At 46.0% G+C, this 22,500-nt stretch overlaps 1 protein-coding gene across 1 annotated transcript in view; it reads left to right on the top strand.

Moving 5' to 3' along the window:
- The window catches only part of grik4 (glutamate receptor, ionotropic, kainate 4), a 213,327-nt gene that overhangs the window by 99,642 nt on the left and 91,185 nt on the right, over positions 1 to 22,500 (top strand). The window contains exon 3 of the mRNA XM_035534393.1: positions 22,219 to 22,383. Coding sequence (XP_035390286.1) covers positions 22,219 to 22,383 — 165 coding nt within the window. The remainder of the gene's footprint in view (positions 1 to 22,218; positions 22,384 to 22,500) is intronic.

Raw genomic sequence — 22,500 nt, 5'->3', positions numbered from 1 at the left:
AGTGGTCTTGTTAATCTCTTCCGGTTGAACTGTGACTCTGCCTGCTTAATCTGGCACGGTAGTTCTTTAGGGCTCCTCCGCTTTGAAGACGAGGACCCCGCTGGGGACATCTGCAGTGCCGTAACACAGATGTCTCATTTTGTGAGATGGAAGATGATCTCTAAGTGACGATAAGGCATCTCATTTACTTTATGCAATGACGGCTTCCTTTGTGCATCCTTCAAAATATATTTTGGTATCCTCATCAGGCCCTGAAATCTCGTTTTCTTGTTATGCAACATCATTACTGCGGAAGGGAATTAGGACAGATAAGAAAGACGTGCGCTCCAAATGGGACATTTCGTCACTTCTCCCAGCATTCTGGCATTATCAGCAACTTTTGTATGATTGAGTAAAAAACGTTAATGTTTTGCTATGTAAAAGGTAAATATCAAACCTGCATGTTTTAACCTGGGGAACAGTTTTGTAGAGAACTAAATGAGGAAACAATATGAGCACAGAACATTCTGATAAGCGTATGGGAGAAACGTCAGTCTATATAACTGATGAGAAAAAGTTTGGCTAAACAAGCAGATAATAAATTTGTACTCTGTTGGTCAGGGAAAGGAGTCTTTCATCCCCGGGTTCCCGGACTCTCACTCCAGAGTGCTGAATCACTGTGTGAACAAGATTACTCTGCCAGGATATTTGCAGCATATTATCTACCACTGCACCTACTGTCATGGTAATTCTAGTAATTTAACTGAGCAGATGGGAGTTATGTCAGCAGGTCATTATACATACAGGCAGATATTTGGTGTGGTGTTATTTCACACCCCCTCTTCATCATATCTTGTTCTATAAATTATTCTTTTTTATATTACGATATTTTATCATCATTATTTTTAATGATGTCTATGGATGGCATCTAGTTTTTGTTCTGAATGCTCACTATTTTATGTCACTACATAATCACGCGTAACATAGAGGTTGAAAGGGTACATTTGCTGAAGTCTTGGCGCACTCTGAGATCAGCTGCTGCACGCGCACTCAGGAGAGTGTCCTGGTGTTTACTGCTCCACGAAGCTCATTTGGCATTAAGCCCTTCTGCACAGTTAAAACACCAGCAGCAGTGAGAGGAACATACAGCGGACGGTGCCAATTAAGGCAGCATCGGTGGTTAGCCATCCAGAGGGGACGGCACTGAAACAGGCACGTCATTCACCATTTCAATGATATACACTAACCAGTCTTACAACAGTTTGAGAGCTTTACGTGGATATTTCATGTTTTTGCCAAACTGCTAGAAAAAAAATTATTCATTTGTAAATAATGCATTTTTAAATACTAAAAATCAACTCAATGAAGTGTATTAGTTGTGAGAAGTGAGTGAATGAAGAGCATGTTGTTGTTGTTGTGAACTCAGGGTGTTGGACCCTGTTGTACCCTGTGAGAGGTCTGATCTGCGCTGAAGACTTTTGTCTGGTGTTTTCATGCAGTTTAATGCCAGCACTGATGTTGAGTTCTGGAAGAAAAATTGCAGTTCTAGTAACCTCAGTTCCATATCTGAGGCTCTCCTGAGGCAAAAGGATGTAGCCCAACATGATTTGATTTAGCCCAACATATATGTGAACAACTACAGAGAGACTAAACCTGTATCGAATAGCTGTTTATACATTTAGCAAGGCTTCAAGAGAGTCATGTTAAATTAACACTTTAAATTATCAGAATAAAATATAGGTAGTATTCAGATTATAAAGCAAACAGAGACATAGAAGGTTCACGAAACATATATATTGCCATAAGCACATGTTGGTCATTTCTTATTTTGAATAAAATACAAACATACATCTTACAAGTTGCACGAAGGCAGTCTCACTCTCCCTGTGCAAGAAATATTTATAAATACAGTTATTCTGTAGGATTATTCTTTTAAAACATGGCTAATGTCTAATAAAAGGGGTTTGTGTATAAGAAACAAAGATCAAAGAAGTGATCATAGTATCTGTCCCAGATATCCCGGTAAAGATCTAACCGTAACCTAGCAGCGAGCTCCAACCTCTGAGGTGCTGATAAAAGTCCCCACACACAGTGTTCTAATGGAGATAACTGCCCCACAAGTATACAAATATTAATTAGTCTGTCAGTGTTCTCTGTTAATCAGCTAAATTATTAAAACATATATATTAAAACATCAACAAATATCTCAAATAGCACTGTCAAAGGAGCATTAAACTATAGAATGATGACACAGAACCCAACAGGAACCAACAGAACCCAAAGCAATGAAGTCATACCAACACAGAAATCTGCAGAAAGAATTGTAATGTGTCCCTGGCACGGGACTCCACCCTGTCCCTGCTCACTCGACAGCTTATCTGTCTTTGTAGTTCATTATCTCGAAATTAACGGTATTTTACCTGCCTACCTTTTGGTTTTCTCATGCGGGCATGTGGTTTTGTTTGTCTGCAGTCTGTTCTCCGTGCAGTTTGGACCTCTAACCAGGAGAAGTTCATACGATTGTTATACAGTCACGACCAGCCAGACGCCCAGTCCAGACTTAGGATTCCTCCTTTTTCATGTTTATCAGTGAAGGCTTCATGTGGTGTTATCTACTTCCACTACGGACCACTCAATAATACTGAGTTCTCCACAGAAATCACCTAGCCCCTCATCCTGTCTACCATTCACTCTCATATATATTTTAAAGCTGGACTACATTGATGGCAATGATTTTATTTTCCCATGTGATGTAAACTTGTTTTATTTTATGGAGTTTTTTTGCCATGGGTTTGCTTGTTTTCGCTTCTAAAATGCCTTTTCAAAACAAAACAGCACATAGTTTTAGTTCTGTGTTGGTTTTACTGTTGTAAATATATTCCAAAACACATGAAAGTTTGCTCATGAATATGGATAAACCATTTTGCTTCCACCAAGGTCTTCAGCTCTCTGCAAGTAAGTCAAATAGTTTATTTTTTTCTGTTTATAAAGTGTGTTAGTGTGTCTTAGCCTTCCATGGACAGTAAGCCAGAGGAAAGGTTGATTGAAGACTATGAAGCGGTCAGAGGAGTGAAAGAATGGCCTCCGAGACCCCGTTTGACTCCTTCCAGCTCCATCCATTTATCAGCGTTTACTACACGGGCATGACAGATGAAGCTATTCCTCTCGCCATATTGCCTTGAATAGGATTCCTCTATGGAGGGGGAGTGTGCAGCGTGACCCTATGTGCTTCTTCTCCGTCCGCCGCATGAGTGATTTCCCCTCCACTTTCGCCGCTATGCTTGTGATGCAGAGCGGAGCTCGGCTGGCCCGAACCGCACACACTTGTGGTTACAAATAATGCTACGCTTAGGTTAAGGGCACTATTTTTGATATGTCTTCATCAGCGAGGAGAAATAACGGCCCTGCAAGGCTGTGAGACAGCCGGTTCTTAACGTGTGGGGGCAATGAACAGCGGAACTCTTTTGGAGGTGCTGGTATTGTGCCGTGAGGCTCTGGCACTTCACGAATGTGACTCTCAGCTCTGTTCACACAGGGCTTTGAGCCCCAGAGTGGCAGTGCCCTTAAATGCCCTGGTCAAGCTGTGTTTCCACAGTCCTTACAGGCCGGGCTTCTGTGGAAACTGTGGACTCTGAGACCTAAGACCACCAGGCAGTTAATGCCATTTGCGTGTCCCAATTGTCCCAAATACGTCATGCCTGCATGTGTTATGCCAAATATGGGACAATTATATAACCTTGCACATATCATTATATAACCTTGACTAAGATAATTTAAACATTGTCTACTGTTGTTGGAACTTTGTTTTTGCTTTTCGGTTATAATTTGTTGCTGAATTAATATTATAAAGCAAAAATGATTGTACCATTCATAGGCTAATGTAATGTTAATGAATCAATATGCTATTTTTTGGGTGAAGACCTCAGAGTGTCCATGGTGTTAGACCATTAGGGAGTTTCACCTCTAGCGTTTCTCATAGGACAGCTCCTTAATCTCCGTAATTTTGTTCAGAAACAGACCTTGCCTTCTTTTACCCTCGCGCTTCAGATCCAGTGATCTGGTACCCTGCAGGGCTGGCTAGTGAACGTAGGTAGCAGTGCAATATGGCCTCGCCTCCTAACGCATGAGAGATAACTGCTGTCAAGTGCTGGAGATCAGACAGCGTAAAGCTGTGCTCATACTGCCTAGAAATTTCTTGTGGTTGAATTAACAGCACTGAGATCTACACATGAAGCCTCTTCTGGTCCTCCAGAACCTTTATGTACTCAAATATTACTTTAACTTGCTTCAGGTCATTTTCAGGTAATAATCTGGATTTTGCCACATCAGACTAATTAAAACTGTGCTGCTGCTGGCGTTAATCGAGTGTTGCAAACCTCATTTCTTTGCCGCCCGTTCATCATATTTACTGCCCAGATAAGAGCCGCTGGTCTCGGATTTGGCTTATGGGAATTCCAATTGACCCTGACTTCAGTCTGCTTGGCACAAGCCACTTTGAAAATAAAAGCTGAGAGCAGCTTTTGCCATTTTTTATTCATTTATTGTCTTCTTGCACAGTGTGTGTAAAATAATATGTACATGGTACTATTTTTTCATGCCTGAGTGTCAACACTATGGTAGCTATGCTATACAGCCACATACATCTATTAATCATAATACAAGATATCCGCAGTGTTAGCACAGAGATTTAATGCTTTTTTCCAGTAGGACTGTGAGATTCAACTTTTGCATTGTTAGCTGTTAAGAATTTATGGCCTGGCTTCCTCTCTGATTGCAGGAGATGTTGCTCAGCCTGTGGTCTTACTTTTCAACTCTTCATCACATCACAGACCACTTGGCAAGACTGATTCTGACATTGTCAAACAGCCCTAAGTCTGGTCAACTGATTATGCATTTGATTTTTTTTGCTAATCAGGCCACAGTCTGGTAGCAAATGAGAGACAGAAAGGTACAGAGGGGGAGAGAGAGAGAGAGAGAGAGAGAGAGAGAGAGAGAGAGAGAGAGAGAGAGAGAGAGAGAGAGAGAGAGAGACGTCTTCTCCTGGCAAAGCAATGATGCAGCCATTGGGTCACTTTCGGGAAAGGCAATCTCTCAGCGGGCGTCATTGCCTGTCATTCAGGCTGACTGTGTCCAGCGGGTGCCCTCAGACTGGCCTGGCGTAATTATCCGAGATAGAGGGAGGGAAGGAAGGAAGCCAGGGGAGAAAGGGTGAGGAGGTAGGTGGATAAAGGCAGGGAGAAGCAGGGAGATATGGGCAGATGAGCTGACAGATTCTCAGACGTCCAGATAAAGGAAAGACTCATTGGCCAGCAAGTCCATGAAACTGGCAAGTGCATAAAACAACGATGTTAAGGCTGCATAATAAGATTAACTGTGTATGTGGGCTAGTGGAAAAGAACTTTTGATTGATCTAGCCTCAACATTTGCAAAGAAACTGATTTAATTCAATACCATGACAGCATGGCTGTTATGTAATGACTCCATCCAAGCAAAGTCACCAGTGGACAGAAAGTGATAACATTACTTCAGGACCTGTTTGGGCGCTTATCTGTCTAGTCCACTGCCTTGACCTGTTTGATTCGTGCCCCCAGCACTGTAAGTACATTTTCCTGCATTGGTTCCTATACCCACTGCCTCTAATCATTGTACACAGAAGATCTTGAATACCTGAGCTAGGCGTGGAACAAGCCGTTGGTAACTCTGTTATATCAGGAGCTGAAATACGAGTTCGCAATGTCAGATAGATGGCATCTTTGTTTAATGAAAAACACCACGATTTGGTTGGAAATCTTCCGTATTTCATCTCGATAAGTTTGGCTTCATCTTTTCACGATGGTAACTCCCAGCAAAGCGTGACCCGCACACTGTGGAATGGCACCTTAGAGTGTGGGGTAGCCGTTGAAGGCATGTGCTAGGTGAAGTCACCACAGGGCTCCTGGTCCTGGTTCCGTTGCCTCCTTTAGGGCTTCATAACCTCCACAAAGCTTCGTTACTAGTAACAGTGTCGGGGCTGGGAATGGGTCCGGCCCCCTCTCGTCCTCAGCTTTGCAGGCTGCCGAGTAGGATATTCTAAAAAATGAAATAAAATTCCGGGAAAAGAGTGGCAAAGAATGGTTCCCCTGGTAAATATCCCGATGAACATATTAGACCTAAACTGGACAGGCACTGTTGAACAGTAAATGCCAATTTGCTGGTGATCGCTGGAAGGTTCATATTGGCCTTTCCGGCACTGATATTTCTACTGCCCCCGCTCCGCCCCTCAACACACCCATCTGGATGACACGCTGGAAATGGGGTGTCACTCAGCGATTATGTGTGTTGGCATAACTAGGTGCACAGGACCTCGGGATCTGTCCTGCGGTCTCAGTCCTGTAACACGCCAGCTGAACTGCACATCAGTGGGCTCCCTCGCAAATACAAGTGTAAGGGCCGTTGCTCATGAAATATCGACTATTTTAGCTCAAAGGCCAGGCAGGGACTCTCTGCAGCAAAGTTGCTGCCCCTGACACTATCTATTACACGAAGAGAAGACAGCCTGTCTCCTTCAGCGTCGCCGGCTTTGAAGAGAAGCTGCCTGTTTTTATTGTGTCCAGCAGGATTAAGTGGACTTTCCTGGACTGGCTAAAAGTTGCAGTAATAGAAAATGCTTTTGCTAGGTCACGCTCTGGGGCTCAGATCACTGTCATCTTGTTTTAAAGCAGTCTTTTAAATCCACAATGCACAGCAAACCCCAATACGCAGCAAACCACAATACATGGCAGTTTCTTCCTGGAGAAAATTCAAGTGAGATGTGGATAATATATATGATGAATCTCTCTGTCTCTCTACTGTTTAATATCTTCCTTAGCTATCTGATTGTCTTTTTCTTGGAGACTTGGGATCTCTCCTTTAATTCCAGGTTTGTTCAAGCTCCGTGAGGAACCTTGTCCCATTAGTGAGATTATCCTCCAGAAAACATGGCACTTCTTCTGTTACTGCACCATTTACAAGTTTATTTAATGAGGCTTTGACAACTGGGGAGATTAATGTTTTTTATCAGTGGAAAATTGTATTGTAAAGGTTAGAGGGTCCCGGGGAAGCTCTCCTGTAAAAACGTGCCTTTGCTTCGGTGAGTTGGAAAGGAGGTGCTGTTTGTCAGCCTTACCGCCTATCAGCTGTAGAGAGTCTCCTGCAGATGCTAATGAAGCTATTGGGAGCAGTGCGGGTAGTGGACACGGGGAAGCTGGAGCTTGTGAGTCATCACCGGGACTAGCGTGCCCGTGACTCACGCCATGCCTGGCCCGGCCTGCCCGAGCCTGCTCCGGCCCCTCCGCCGGGCCCTAAATGAGCTGGCCCGCCTCGTGCGCCGGCACGACGGTGGCAGTGTGGTGCGGTCTGGAGGACTGCCCGCCTGCCACTGGAGGATGATGGTGATGGGACGAGGAAGGGCAGCAGAGTGAGCAGAAGTGCTGGCCCCTGTGTGCTCTCAGCAGGGTTAATGACACCCGTTTTGGACCAGACCTCTCCAGTGCGTGGAAGCCCTGCTCCAGGTCACTCACAGCTGACCTACCATTGCTAGCTACTGCAGGGGAGTACAGGAAGCATCTGACTCCAAAGATTTAATTGGACAACAGCACTCCCTCGGTGGCTGGTGTTGTTTCATTGTCGGCACGAGAGCCCACACACACTGCACACGTGTGAAGACCTAGTTCCCAAGAGTCCTCCACAAGAGAGCGTTGCGAAAGTAGAGGGAGGCACTGACCTTCACTGCTCTCATGCATTACAGAGCCAATGGAGTTCTTTCACTGCTGTCAAACCTTCAGGCATTATATAACCAGCCTGCACGTTGCCTGGGGAGTCTAACACAGTGCGCTGGGCTGTATGATTGGAGCTGGTGTTGTTATCCACTATAGGACTGTAGCAGGGCCTGGATAAATCTCTTTCTTCTGGTCAGGTCAGCTAATTGGTTGGGGCTTACTGGAACATGTTCTTATTTCCATGAATATGCAGGTTGAAAAAGATGGAATTAAGGAGTTTTGTCCTGGGAGTATATGTGAAGGCCTGGTCATGATGTTCTCTAATTGGGAAAGGTCGGCTTTGGTTGTGCGTCCATGGTAACAGCCAAGCATTCTGCAGTCCGTGCCGGCCTTAGTGGAGAAACATCTCTATGGCCATGGAGATAAAAGTATGTCCAATGAATAAACCAGCCTCCCAACCTAGAATGGCCTCTCTGGCCGACACGGCAGTCACGGGGGGCATGAAGTGTCAGGGGTCCAAGCACACTCAGTAGTTACGACCAAGTAGGCTCAGTAGTTACGAGCCTAAGCCCTGGTGCCTAGCAGGGCCTGAGAGAGCATCAAAGGCCACACGTAGCTCGTGCACCTTGAAGCAGGCACACCGCATGCTGGCACCCTGAGGCTGCTGCTGTAGGACCACTTTATTAGCTGTTAGCTGTTTTGATTGAACTATTCCTTCAATTCCACATCTTGTCTGTTAAAGAATAGTGTGACTGACAGTGCAAATTAAAAAGCAACACCAACGAAGCTACAAAACAACATAACAAAAATTGAATATAATATAGTAGCTGAATGTGTATTCTGTCGAGCGTTTATGACCATGACAGGAGAATGGTCTCTTTGTAAGTAAATTTCTGAAGAGAAGCTTCTTTGTTGCTTTTGGTTAAAGTCATGTTCCGTGATGTCAGCGAGACCAAGAAGTGAACTGATCTCGCCCATACAGGCAGGTAAGGGCTACCGTCTCGCTTGTCTAAGGATCTAAGGATCTTACATTTCCTTGGTCTTAGTAGAAAGTAACAATTCTTTCACTTTAATGCGAAATCCTAACATAGCCATCTGGCTGCGGACACTTGCCTTGAGAGACTGTGTACACGTTTAAGTTTTTGCTGCTTCCTCACCTTTTATTTACCTCAGAAGTGAGAATTTCTGAATCCTTTATTATCTAAGTGAACACATTCGAGGAGATTAGTTTGGTAAGTCATTTTCTTGTGGTTCTTTCACTTTACTGTGTCAAAGGTGCCAAAAAGTGTCTATAGAAACTGGTCTACAGAACCAAGGACACTACTGTAGCTTGTCTGAGTTGCTAGATAACATCGACCGTGTCATACATACATCAATCCCTAAACTACAAGTAAATTTTGTGTATTAACCAGTGATGACATTTTATGAAGTTTGTTATCTACATTTGCCAAAGGTTCCACAGGAAATAAAAGCTCTTGGACGCTGGCTCGTACGTGTCCAGATGAATAGCAGTAGTGATGGGTGTGCCTGGACCGATCCGTCACTGCTGACCCTGTCAGGCACTGCGCTGCTGCCTGATCATTTTTTATCTGCTAGCGGAAACGCCAGCGTGACATCTTCCCATAACTGTCCAGCCCATGAGTCCATCACAACCAGTGGCACAAGCGTAAAGAAGGGGCGGGGCTACAAGGATGTTGGTGGTGCTCTTTAAAGAAGGTTTTGTCGGTCAGACACCCCACCTCAGGAACACGCCCACTGCCACACACACACACACAGCACTTGTACCCTTCACAATCTCCCGATTACCGATCCCGTTCAGCTGTTCCTTGTTTGTTCCTGCTCTGTGTGTGAAGCCCACAGGTGCTCTCCTCCAGTGCTGCGCGTTACCTCCTGCTGCTTCCCTGTGTCTCGGCACATCCGGCCTCTTCTGCCACCTGATTACATTCCTGTTTTCTTTTACCCAACTCACCACTGCATTTTTCTCTTTCCCTTTTTCTTGGTATCATGGAGAATAAAGAAGCTATTTCTGCACTTATGTCTCACTCAGTCCCTCCCAGCTTCACACGAGTCACCTCATATCCCATAATGCTATAAATTAGTATAGTCGGTTGGGGAGGGTAGATTTGCCCAGCCCCAGCTAAAAACCACACCTGGTTTAACACTGAAAATGATATCAGACCTTCAGGGCCTGGTAGAAAATGGGAAAGGAAGTGTACCAGCCTGCATCTCATCCTGCCGTCTCTACCGCCCCGGTGCCCGCAACGTCCTGCGCTTTGGAGGGCAGGACTGACTGCAGGCCCGTACATGTACATGTGCAGCCCCCAGTAGCCGGGGAAACGGAGCACGCCTCCAGCGTTGAGCTGCAGAGACGAGGTCTGACCCTGAAGCTCAACTTGTTCTGCCTTGCCTTCAAACAGACGCTTGGCTGTCAGGGTCCGTTTTATGCAGTAAGGGCTGACAGACCTTCCAGCGAATGTATTTCACCGGGATTTTCCTCAGTAATGGTTGACATAACAACGGCCACAGTCACAGCTGTTCGGCCTTGTCCAATGTTTGCAACTGGATAAATGTTTTACAGTAAACAGTAGATCTGGGATTGGTCTCCAGCAGTGTTTTTTTCAAGGGCAACACGATGGGGCAATCACTCTCCCATTGTCTTAGCTGTGGTTTAGGGTTTGATCCAAGCTTAAACTCGAGTGAGTCACATGGGCTCCAAAAGCTCCATTGCTGTGCAGTTTCATCTACACCCAAGTGCTGTGTCATTTAAGTATCACAGATCTGCCACTAGATGCCACTGGATTTGAGGATTAACTGAGGTTTATCTTAAACCTGCTAAAGACGTGGTTTTACTGAGGTTCAAGGCAAGATTTGTCATAACTGAAGCACATGTAAGCTTAGATATTTTACCATTCCACACATAGGCCTGTAGACGTTACACCGTAATGTTTTGTGGACCTCATGGTATGTTTTAACTGAATGCTGTTTTGCCTAATTAAGCCCTCTAGGTACAACGCTCAGATAGAGGGAGCCGTAATCACTGCACTCGTCTGGCTTGTTCAGCCTGGTTTGTTTATAGGAGATAAAGTTGACCTGTGTCGAGGATATCATTATTACTGACTCAAAAGGCAAACTGTTGCAGACTTTTCTCAAACATCGCATCTTATGTCAAGGATTTTACTTACCCCTTTGACACCCCCCCCCCCACACACACACAGGAATGGAAGAAAAACAAGCCAATCACAGGCTTAGTGATTGCTAAACAGAATGCATTGCCTGTAATGTCTTCCGTACGGGGCCTTTGCACCGTACCGAAGTTGGCCAGCCATGGAGCTCGTGTGGAGGGGACAGGGGGCTCATCCCGGGCGACTGCCAAATCGTGGAGCCCTGCGCAAGTGACAGCGCTACTGACCCCATTGTGAGGCATGCAAAGCTATTTTTTAAGACACCAAAAGCCTGTTCAATGCAGCAGCATGCTTCCATGTGGCTTCTGTTGAATCGTAGCTCCATCGTAGCACTCCCATAGCATTCCCATCGGAAAGCCCTCCCTCCATGCGTGCTGTAGGCTAGCTTCGTGGGTCATGATTCATGGGCGCTGCCCAACCACCACACCACGACGTGGCTAATCGGTCAAATACCACCACAGAACTTTGGATGCTTGGCTTTGAGTTATGGCAAAGAGACAACATTGTGTAGAGTTGGGCCCAGTGACACACACACTTTGTTTAATCACCTGTTATGAAATGCTAGAAGTATAAAGGAACTGTAGGAAGACCATTTTAGACATAGATTTTTTTAATTAAATATATGGGCCAAAAGCATAAACTTTTTTGACAAAGACAATATAATATATAGACTGACAAATCAGTAAATTTTTCATAGTAAAACATGTCCTTTTGTGCAGTATTATTGTTTTAGTTGGTCTGATCTTGACGTGATTTGACACCTGTCGTCATGATCAGTTGCGGATCAGGTAGAGCTGTGCTTGTTCTGACAGAGCTATCAGCTTTCATTTAACATGTGACTGTGTGTTAAACCCCTCAAGATACCAGTTTGGCCACACTTGTGTGAAAATGAGACTAAACTCACTCTGGAGTTCAGGACAGAGTCCCACTATGCTCAGATAAAGGTTCAGGAGGTGTTTGTTTTGCTTTTTATGATGAAGCTTCCCTTTTGGAATAGAAATATTTTTCTGCATCCAAATATTTTTGTCACTTTCTTCTGAACTGAGAAACATTCAGCCCTTAAACTTAAGAGGGTTAAAGAGATTTGTAGACTGAGTTGTTTTTATTCTACCTCTTTCCTGTCTCCTAGCTAGGTGCCAGACCCCTGGTTTAACCAATAACAGTAACACTTCCTTTCCTGGAAACCTGTTAGAAACATTGGTGGGTACATGTTGGCAGTCTCACCGTCAGTTAGACTAGCGAAGGAGTGAGCCTGTGCGCTGGCATTCCTCGTACTTTATCAGACACTTTCCATAAATTCGTATGTAACGAGTAGAAGAACATCTCGGATCTTTGAGATCTGCTCCGCTCCTCTGTTATCCTTGAGGGTTTAAACAGACTGCTTGTTGGGATCTCCTATATGTACTCAGGTCAATGTTTTTTGTAAAAACAATTGGTTTTTTTTTATCATTCTTTTCACCACGGCAGTTGCAGCATGGCCCAATAACTACCCTGGTCTGATCTTTAACTGCTGTCACCCTTTGAAGTAAAAATACATTTTGGAATGAGCACAAGAGTACTCAACTTCATAAAATTCCGGTCACTGTAGCATTTAACGTACACTCCCATTTTTAGAGAGTTGTGGTGTAATTCCGAACACCATATGCACAACGTGAGAAGAGTTGAGGCCTTCATTCCAACAATGATTGAAGGTTGAGCAGACCCCGGAGGTTTCCTCAGAGGTACGGGAACGGGTAAGAGACGCACCTCTTATCATACTCTTTTATACAGAGAATGCTGGTGCCTTTTCAGCAGTGCTTTATTTTGTGGCGGAGTTGACTGCAAAAAATCTCACAGATCCTCCCGCTGTCAGTCACCTTAAAGCGCAGGCGTCAGAGCCGCTGTGGACACAGAGAGGTGAGTCTTAGGAAAGTTGACAGGGTGCTTTAAAAACATCCCTCATCTGCCCAGTACCTGCTTGAGTAAACCACTTTCATTTATTAAAAACAAAAAAAGGGAGAAAAAGGGAGCCGGAACGCTGTTTTCTTCCATGTCAAGACGAATGGTTGTCCGCAGGTGGCCGGATGCAGCATTGGGAGCCCGTGAAGTCTCTGTTTGAATAGGGCTAATCTGTTGCCCTACCTGTATGTGCCCTGTTTAAGCCCTGCCCCATCCTCTCTGGCTGGGGGTAGGGTGGAGTAAGGGTGGTGGTAGAGGGTGGGGTAAGGGTAGTTCCGCTCACCCCTTACCTGCCCCACCTTATTACTGATTATACTTATTACTGAGCTGCCCTGAGACTGGGCATGCACGCAGGCTGTTCTTTACCCCCACCTGGGGGAGAACGAGGGGAAGGCGAGGGGGACATGTGATGTTTTCTTTGGGTCGACGTTTTGTTATTCATGCCTGAAACGCCAGATCTGAGCCGCCAACCACACTCTCGTGAAAGACGTTAGCGCGTAGCCGTCATGGCCAGTGTGGCTTGGCCGCTAACATGGGCAGGACGCGAGCAAGATACCTGTCTCGTTACAACACACCTGGCCTCCGCCAGCTCCGCGCAGCCCAGAAGGTTCCGGTTGCCCCTTTAATCGCTCTGCCAAGTCCGTGGATCGATACGGGCACCAGCTCCCAAACCACCGCGTCCAGTCACTGGATCAATTCAAAATCTCCCACCACAGAAGCGCCATTAGCGTGAACATCTGTCTCAGCCTGATCCGAGACACGAGACGCGCCCTCGTTGTGAGCTCAGTGTGAGACGCGACCATTACGTGTTCATGAGAAAGCTCTCCCTGCGCAAGGCCAAGAGCCTGGGAAGGGATGGAGCTTTCCGGCTGCCATGGTGACCGTGTCACTAACGTTCTTAGTTTTTTTTATGATCGCTAAAACTCTAAAATTAAAAATAACCTATTGTTAGTGAAACCTGATACAAAAGACTCCAGGTCCTTAGCCTTACTGTTTATGCAAGACACTTCACAGTGTTTTGCACGCATCATACCACCCATTGCACTACAACACCCAGCAACCTGTTCGGCATTCGGCCAACGACTCAGCCAGTCAGAGACGTCCGATCAGATCTTTGTCACTGGCCACCGGCATATTGAACTCACCTTGTGTGCTTGGTATTTAAACCGGTCTCGAGCTTTCAGACAAAGTATTGCCTCTAGTTTTTCTATGCGTACCGAGCGTTACTTTGGGTTATCTTTCTATGTACCAAACCCTGACTTTGTATATCTCGTTTCTGATATTTGCCTGCCCCTATTGGATTCTTCTGCCCGAATTTTGGATAATCTTTCTGGTTTTTTGATTTGGACTGTTTTCTCTACATTCGAGCTACTCCATTCCTCGTCCTTTAGTTTTGTGACCTGTTCCACTACGTGTTGCTGCAATAAAACCATATTGTTTATCCGCAGGCGTCTGATTTTTGCCTGGTCCGTTACAGCACGACACTAAACACACTTCTCTGCGTTAGACACAGAAGTCTCACGTGTGTGTATCAGTATGTGTGTGTATCAGTATGTGTCAGTATGTGTGTGTATCAGTATGTATCAGTATGTGTGTGTATCAGTATATGTGTGTATCAGTATGTATCAGTATGTGTGTGTATCAGTATGTATCAGTATGTGTGTGTATCAGTATATGTGTGTATCAGTATGTATCAGTATGTGTGTGTATCAGTATGTATCAGTATATGTGTGTATCAGTATGTATCAGTATATGTGTGTATCAGTATGTATCAGTATGTGTGTGTATCAGTATGTGTGTGTATCAGTATGTGTCAGTATGTTTGTGTATCAGTATGTGTCAGTATGTGTGTGTATCAGTATATATCAGTATATGTGTATCAGTATGTATCAGTATATGTGTGTATCAGTATGTATCAGTATATGTGTGTATCAGTATGTATCAGTATGTGTGTGTATCAGTATGTATCAGTAGGTATCAGTATATGTGTGTATCAGTATGTGTGTGTATCAGTATGTGTGTGTATCAGTATGTGTGTGTATCAGTATGCGTGTGTATCAGTATGTATCAGTATGTGTGTGTATCAGTATGTATCAGTATGTGTGTGTATCAGTATGTGTGTGTATCAGTATGTGTCAGTATGTTTGTGTATCAGTATATATCAGTATATGTGTGTATCAGTATGTATCAGTATGTGTGTGTATCAGTATGTATCAGTATGTGTGCTTCAAGTTCAAGTTGTTTATTTGTCACATACATAGTCATACACAGTATAACTCGCAGTGAAATGGTTTGAGAGTGTTCTGTCCAAACTGAGGAGAAAAAACAGGGGTGTATAGGGATGGATGTATCATTCATGTAATGGATGGATGTATCATTTCTTTTTCATAGCCATTTTAGGTCTGTCAGCAACAACAAAAACAAACAACCTGTGATCAGTAATATATCTCATATGTTCAGTATAAAAAATATGTTATATAACATATGGGCAATATATTCCTGTAGTGTATCACCCAGTATCACCCCTGTAGTATATGCTGTATTACCCTTGTAGTATAGGCAGTATTACCCCTGTAGTGTTTGCAGTATCACCCCTGTAGTGCATGCAGTATCACCCCTGTAGTGCGTACAGTATCACTCCTGTAGTGCATGCAGTATCACCCCTGTGGTGTATGCAGTGCTACCCCTGTAGTGTTTGCAGTATTACCCCTGTAGTGTTTGTGTCATGGGATGCTCCCCCCCACGAGTCACGTGGTACGGCCTGCCGCGTGCAGGGGGGTTCACTCATGTCTGAGGCCACACCCCCGTGAAGGCGCGCACCTGTACGGGGTTAAGTGTTAGTGTGTGTCTGTCTATTTAAACCCCCGTGAGTGCGTGGGTTCATTGTTTGCTTGTTAGTGTCTGAATGTAATACCCGTAATCATATTTGTCTAGCTTGTGTAAAATGTTAAAGTCGTTAGTGTTAAGTGTGTCTGTGTACATCGTTAATGTTATTTGTGAGTGCCACCATCGTCTATATGTTTTTGTGTCATTAAATGTTTCACTCCGTCGAGAGAGTCTGTGCATCCTGCTCCACGCCCTTCGGCACTCGGGCCACCACGCGCTACAGTTTGCGGTATTACCCCAGTGGTGTTTGCAGTATTGCGCGCTGGTTCTGGGCTCCTGGTGTTGTTTTATGTCCAGCCTAACGTGCCGTGTCTTGTTTGTTCGTGGCTCCTCTCTCTGCCCTCCTCCATCTTTGAGTAAGCTGGAATTTACGGTTTGCGCCCCCCTGGAAATGCAGTGATGCGCTGTTTCTCCACCACTCCACTCTGATTTGGACTCATCAGCCTGAACAAGTGGGCCGTGTGTGTGCGTGCGTGCGTGTGTGTGTGTGTGGGACGGGGAAGAATATTGCACTAAACAGTGCTGTCGTCCTCGTAATGGTGCAGCATGGGTTTGTTTTCGTGTGAGGTGGCAGAAGGAATATCAAATCCCCAGGTCGCGACTGGGCTCTGGGGAGGCCATTACAGCAAGCACAACTCGGATGGCGGCGAAACCAATTGAATTTGGTCCACTGCGATTCTCCATCATGCTCTCCACATGAAGAAAAGGCAGGAAGACGATCGACGCTTGGCTTTGATAGAGTCGAAGGCTTCGTGTACTCCGTGCTGCTGTAAGCACTGGTATGCTTAGCTCACTGTTTACTAGAGATAAGGTGAGGAAAGAGAGAGAAAGCAGAGGAAAAGAGAGAGAGAGAGACTGATTTCCATAGACACTGATCTCTAAATGTGGCTGTCTTCTGACACGGTCTGAATGCTTTCACTACAAGAGGCAAACTCGGGTAAGAGTCCAAAAGAAAAGCTCGGTTTACTGCTGACGGCATGATTTCCAAGCACTCTGTGTGTGTGTGTCCTCTTAACCGCATGCCTCATAGATATCAGCGAAGGTGCTGACTGGTGTGTTGAACTGGTCCAGTTGGTGTGTAGCTAGCGGGCAGGTCTAGAGCCTGCTGTGGCGTTCTCCCCTCCTCCTCCTGGTGTACGGGCGCCAGGTGATAAAGTTGGCAAAGCGGGAATTAAAGCAGGGAGCTGGAGATGTAAACAATTATCCCCAGCGAGCGCATCTCACACTGCTCTCTGGTGGCAGGCCCCATGAGCAATAGCCACCGTTAATGGCATTATTATTCTCCAGCATCTAATGGCTTCCCTGAGCATGCCCCCTCCCCCCCCCCCTCTCTCTCTCGCTCTCTCTCTCTCTCTCTCTCTCTCTCTCTCTCTCTCTCTCACACACACACACACACACACACACACAGGTATATGCATGCGCAGCACAAACACATACATCATTGTGTCATGATCAATTGAAGAGAAACTCCATTTTTCACTGTCATTACGTATTTCTTGAAACAACAAAATCTTTTTTCACTGGTGCTCGGCCCCACGTGCCGCAGTTATGGCAGCACGCAGGAATTCACACACTGCAACCCCCATGTCAGGGGTTAAACACGGTTAAACACGCTTCATTGGCCTTAAAATATTTTTAATTATGCCAAATACTAAAGGCATCTGTCACATCACTACTTATGTTTAAAACTATATATTATGTGTGTCATACTGTATTTATGTTTAATGATAGATCAGAAAGATTTTTTTTTTTTGCATGAAAGATCCCATACCTGGATTCTTTGATCCTGTACCTCAACTCTTTGATCCCATATCTTTGATCCAATAGCTTTGACTCTTTGATCTGATACATAGACTCTTTGATCCAATAGCTTTGACTCTTTGATCCGATACATCGACTCTTTGATCCTATTTCTTTGACTCTTTGATCCAATACCTCAACACATTGGCTTGGTGGTTAGCATGTCTGCCTCTCGGCACTAGGGTTTGGGATTCTTGGGTTCGTGCCCTTCTCTGGGTGGAGTTTCCATGTCTGCTTGGGTTACCTCTGGGGTCTCTGTCTTCCTCCCACAGTTTTCGGCTGGTATCTTTCCCTGGGTGGTATCCCATCTCCCCTCCCTGCCTGAGCTTTCCAGTGTGCATGTGACTGGATGTACAAGCTGTGTGTGTGTTGATTGTAAAGCTAGAAATAGAATCTCATTCCCTCATTCATACCACCCTCTTTGATCTGAGGCCCAGAGTGCTGCTTGTCCACTGTATGTCCTCTCCGTGTGTTTCTTGGCCCTTGATGTGAGCGGTTCGGTCTACGGTGCTCCTGTTCGCTGCAGAATTGCGCCGCTGCCCGGTCCAACGTGACTCTTCCCAGTCACAGAAAGGGCGCGGCAAGTTTAGTCCGTTGGGTCTAAGGAACTCGGGTCACAAACACAAAGGTGTCCCACCTGCTTCACTGCTCAGTCCTCTCCGCTTCAAAGTTAACGGCTCGTCCGTGCGCTCGCCTAATTAATGTTATCGTGGGAACTGGACAAGACTTGTATTCCTCTGTCCTTAATGGAGGTCTAATTAAAAGCTGTAATTGGGCCATTCGTTTACTGGCCTGATTATTCTTCTTAAGTAAAGATAAGGAATCTGCACTTTAAAATGGGCCAAGTAGCCATTAGGGTTCAGGGAACTTCTCGGTCAAGTTTTCTACGCTGTTTCCAGATCACGGCATCTGGCTGTGTTGGTGTAGGCGTTATTTACGTGGCTATGAATTAGAGGTCTCTCCCAGCCACAGCAATGGTGAGGAAACAGCAGGTGTGTTAGGACACACGGCATTAGATGTTATTGGTAACCTTGAAACCACTTTTGTTTCATTTTGTGTTTTAGTCAGCTAGTAAAATAACTTTTAATCAGCATTAAAAATATCCTGCTGGCTCTCCCCGAGGCTGAGGGTACTGGCTGGAATGCGGATTTACGAATGGCCAGTCCATTCACATCTGATCCACAGCTTCAGAAACACTTCTGGACACTTCTGGCGATCTTTCCCACAGGCGCGGTGAGTTCGGTTCGCCAGGCTCCGTGTGGGGCCTCAGAGGTTGGGGGTCAGGGAGGGGCTACAGATTTGCCCCTCCATCTTCCCTACGCCCTAAATCGGACCCTCGTCTGTTCTTTGTAGTGTGATGAATGTTGGCTAAAAACTGACATTCTTGCATGATCTCAATTTTGCAGATTATACAATTGCTTTATATATCTATACTAAACATTTTTTTTAGTGAGTGCAGTTATATAAACTGTGGTTAGCATGTCTCAGTAATGTCCATCAATTTCTTGGTTATGTCCACCGATGCCTCAGTAATGACCAGTGATGTCTCAATAACGTCCGCCGGTGTCTCAGTAATTGTGTGTGGTCGAGACCCGTGCACCCAGAGATTTTTTATGTCGTCTAACGGCTGATGAATGAAATGCGTCATCAGCTTCGTCCATGTCATCTCCATTATGCTGCCCGCGGACGTCACGTGACCACCAGCCCGGTCCAAAGGTCCTTTGCTGCGGCCCACGGTTCGTTTACGTCTAACGACTTAAACAGGAAAACATATATTACTGAGCAGTTACAGCAGTTACACGTGGACCAATCGTCCGTTGGCTCTGTCGTCAGAACTCAGCATGATTAGGTGTGAGATGGTGCTTAGACAAGCAGAAGCACCAGACCTTTTCCCAGTTGCAAGTAATGATGTATAATATAATGCACTATAATTCTAAAATTGCATTCCACAATGCTTCTCTTAAAATTTCATTAGCGCCCTTACACGGTTTTGCATCCGCTTCGCTTAATAATTGATAAAGTCTGTTCTGTGCTGTGGTGGGTGTATTTTTGTCACGCGCATAGAAGTGATGATAGTGTGGAAGGAGCAGCACCTGCCTCACGCCTGCAGGCTTCACCGAGCCACGGCTATAAACCTGCCGTTCAGCTGTCACATTCAGGCGATACTGTTAAAGGGAGTTTGACATCAATTAAACTTAAAGAGCTGGGTGAACATGTGTGTGTGTGTGTGTGTGTGTGTGTGTGTGTGAGTATAAGGAGACACCACCTGCCTTGGCCGGCGAGCCGGTCCGATCAGGTGTCCCGTGCCAGCGACCCTCCGAGAGGAGCCGCTCGTCTTCGGCGCCCACCCCCCCGCCTCCGCGTCAGCTGCGACACCTTAAAAACATGAACAAAAGAAAAGTACCACCGCCGCGCCAGGGCACACCACCGACGCTTCAGTGATTCTCTTTGCTTTGATGCGGGCCCGGCTCCGTCTCGGTCGTGGAGGGGGTGGGGGCCGTCCGACGGTTTCGGTGTGTGTGTGCGGTTGGGAAAATGCCCGCCTCCTGCTTTTTTCTCTTCCTGTGTGGGAGAAGCAGAAAGCAGTTCGCCCTGGGCCTTGGAAAGAGCTCTGGGGAGGTGAGCCGATGGACCAGGATAACACAGACGGCCACGCCATATGGTGGAGGCCTAGATGCCACCCACACCCCACACCCCACGCTACACGCCCCCGCCCGCCAGTGCTGTTCATTTGAATGCAAATTTGTCAGCCCTGGGGTATTAATACATGGGCCCTGGAGCTACAGTAGGAAACGTATTACATGGTGGGGTCAATAATGAATGGGGCTCCGCTGTAGATATGACGCCATCATAAAATATTGTTTTAATTATTCCTCTGTGAATTAGGTTCATGGGTGAGACCAAAATGTATGTTTTCCCCTGCTAAGTGTATTAGCCCTAATTTAACTCTTGTATATTATAACTGAATTAGTTTCTCCCAAAAGCAGATTAAACAACGGTAGATGTGGCTAGCCACGCTAATTGCTCTGCAAAGATTAAATACACTCAGCCTGACATATAGCATTACAGCAAATCGGAATTTATTACCTTTAAATAAACCTCAGGATACTTATGGCCGTCGTTAACGGGACTCGGCTTATTTGTCAGTAACTGTTTCAGTGCCGTTTGGTTGCAACGGTTTGCCCAGAGGTTTCCTAGAAGGCTGATTCATTTAGGCTGTGGAGTACTTGTGGAGTACTGTTTCACAATTTAGATTATATGCTTCTTCAGTCTTCTTCAGTCGTCTTCAGTAATCTACTCAGGATGAGTGTGTTGTGCAGCACACAAGTGGTTCCTCTGTCTAGACCTCGTTGGGTTTTTTGAGGCAAGCAGATGAGCAGTACTGGAAAACCTCAGCAGCATGTAATCACGGTTTAGCCACAAGCCAGAAGCTCTGGGCCCACCACTGCTGTCTGGATCATCGGTGCACTTCACTGGCCCAACCCAGCTCCACATATGCATGTGCCAGCTGTTCGAGCACCACAGAAAGTTGATGATCCGCCTCACGTGTGAAAGGGAAGTGGCTGAGGCGTCGATCGCAACTGTTTTCTCATGTGTAGAAGGCAACTGGCTGAGATGTGGATTGCGACTGTTCTCACGTGTAGAAGGTAAAGTGGCTGAGGCGTGGCTTGGGACTGTTTTCTCACGTGTAGAAGGTAAACCAACCATTCATGATTGGTTTAATCCCCGAGGTTAACCCCCGGCCCAACTCTAATAACGGCTGTCTTGTGTGCCTGCAAGATAGGCCTATATCATAATAACGAAGCTCCATATTCTATGGTGAATCCTCCAACAAAGTTTGCACTGTACGGTTCAGCAGAGCCCCTGCTGGTTTAATAAGGTGTCCAATGCCGTCCAACAGCCACGTGCGCCCTGTTTTGTTTTACATTTATTCTTTTGTCTTAAATGATAAAGATACAGCCTCTGGCCAGCAGGCTTGGCTCTGCCCCCAGGCTGTCAGATGGCTTGGCTCCGCCTCTAGGGCCCGGTCCTTGTCCTGGAGTGGAACGGAATATCAGAACGCCACCAAAATGAGCACCCACTCAACAAATCCCAGCAAACACACAGTGACACAAAACACAGCCAATGGCCCCAAGATTTATGTTTAACTGGTGTGAAAAGAAACTGAAAGCCTTTAGAGTAGCAGCTAATAGATCGCCACGGCCATCATCCTCACAGGGTCGTGTAGGCCAATGTCATGTTGTCAAAGGCCAAATCAGAATTGGATTAGAAACAAGAAATGACCTGCTGTTAGAAGCCTTGAATCACAACCTCTTAAAAAAGCAGTGTGGCAGTACCCACTGGAGGCCTGCAGCATGCACACAGGTCCTGCTCCGCTCCCGCAGGTCAGCCGTTACGCCTGCACACTGCGGGTCAAGCAGCGTGTAGACGCTGCACAGGACGAGCCGCGAAGACTCAGTCTTTCCCATTGACTGCAACATGGCGAAGGCCGCTTGAGTCTCCGGTAAGGTCCTGCTTGCTAAAGACTGGAGTTTTTTTCTGCTCTCTCATTGTCTCTCTCTTTGTCTTTCTGTCTTTTTGTCTTTCCCACTCTCTCCCACTTTCCTTTCATCCTCTGCTCTGTCTCTTCCACATTCTTCCCTGCTTACTCTCTCTCTCTCTCTCTCTCTCTCTCTCTCTCTCTCTCTCTTTCTCAGCTGCCATCCTCGATGACCCGATGGAGTGTAGCCGAGGGGAGCGCCTGGCCATCACGCTGGCCAAAGACAGCATCAACCGCGCCAGCAACCGCTCCACCACGGGCAAGCTGGAGGTGGACATCTTTGAGCTGCTACGAGACAGCGAATACGAGACAGGAGAGACCAGTAAGCACCAGCTTGAGTGGTGCAGGGGGCGGGCTGGGAGGCGGAGCCAGGCCTAAAGGAATGCCACTGACACGATCCGATCACCTGCACCCACGTTCAACGGCGGAGAAGCTGTGA

This window comes from Electrophorus electricus, chromosome 15 (genome assembly GCF_013358815.1).
Source record: "Electrophorus electricus isolate fEleEle1 chromosome 15, fEleEle1.pri, whole genome shotgun sequence".
NCBI classification, from domain to species: Eukaryota; Metazoa; Chordata; class Actinopteri; order Gymnotiformes; family Gymnotidae; genus Electrophorus; species Electrophorus electricus.
This window is presented reverse-complemented; position numbering and strand designations above follow the sequence as displayed.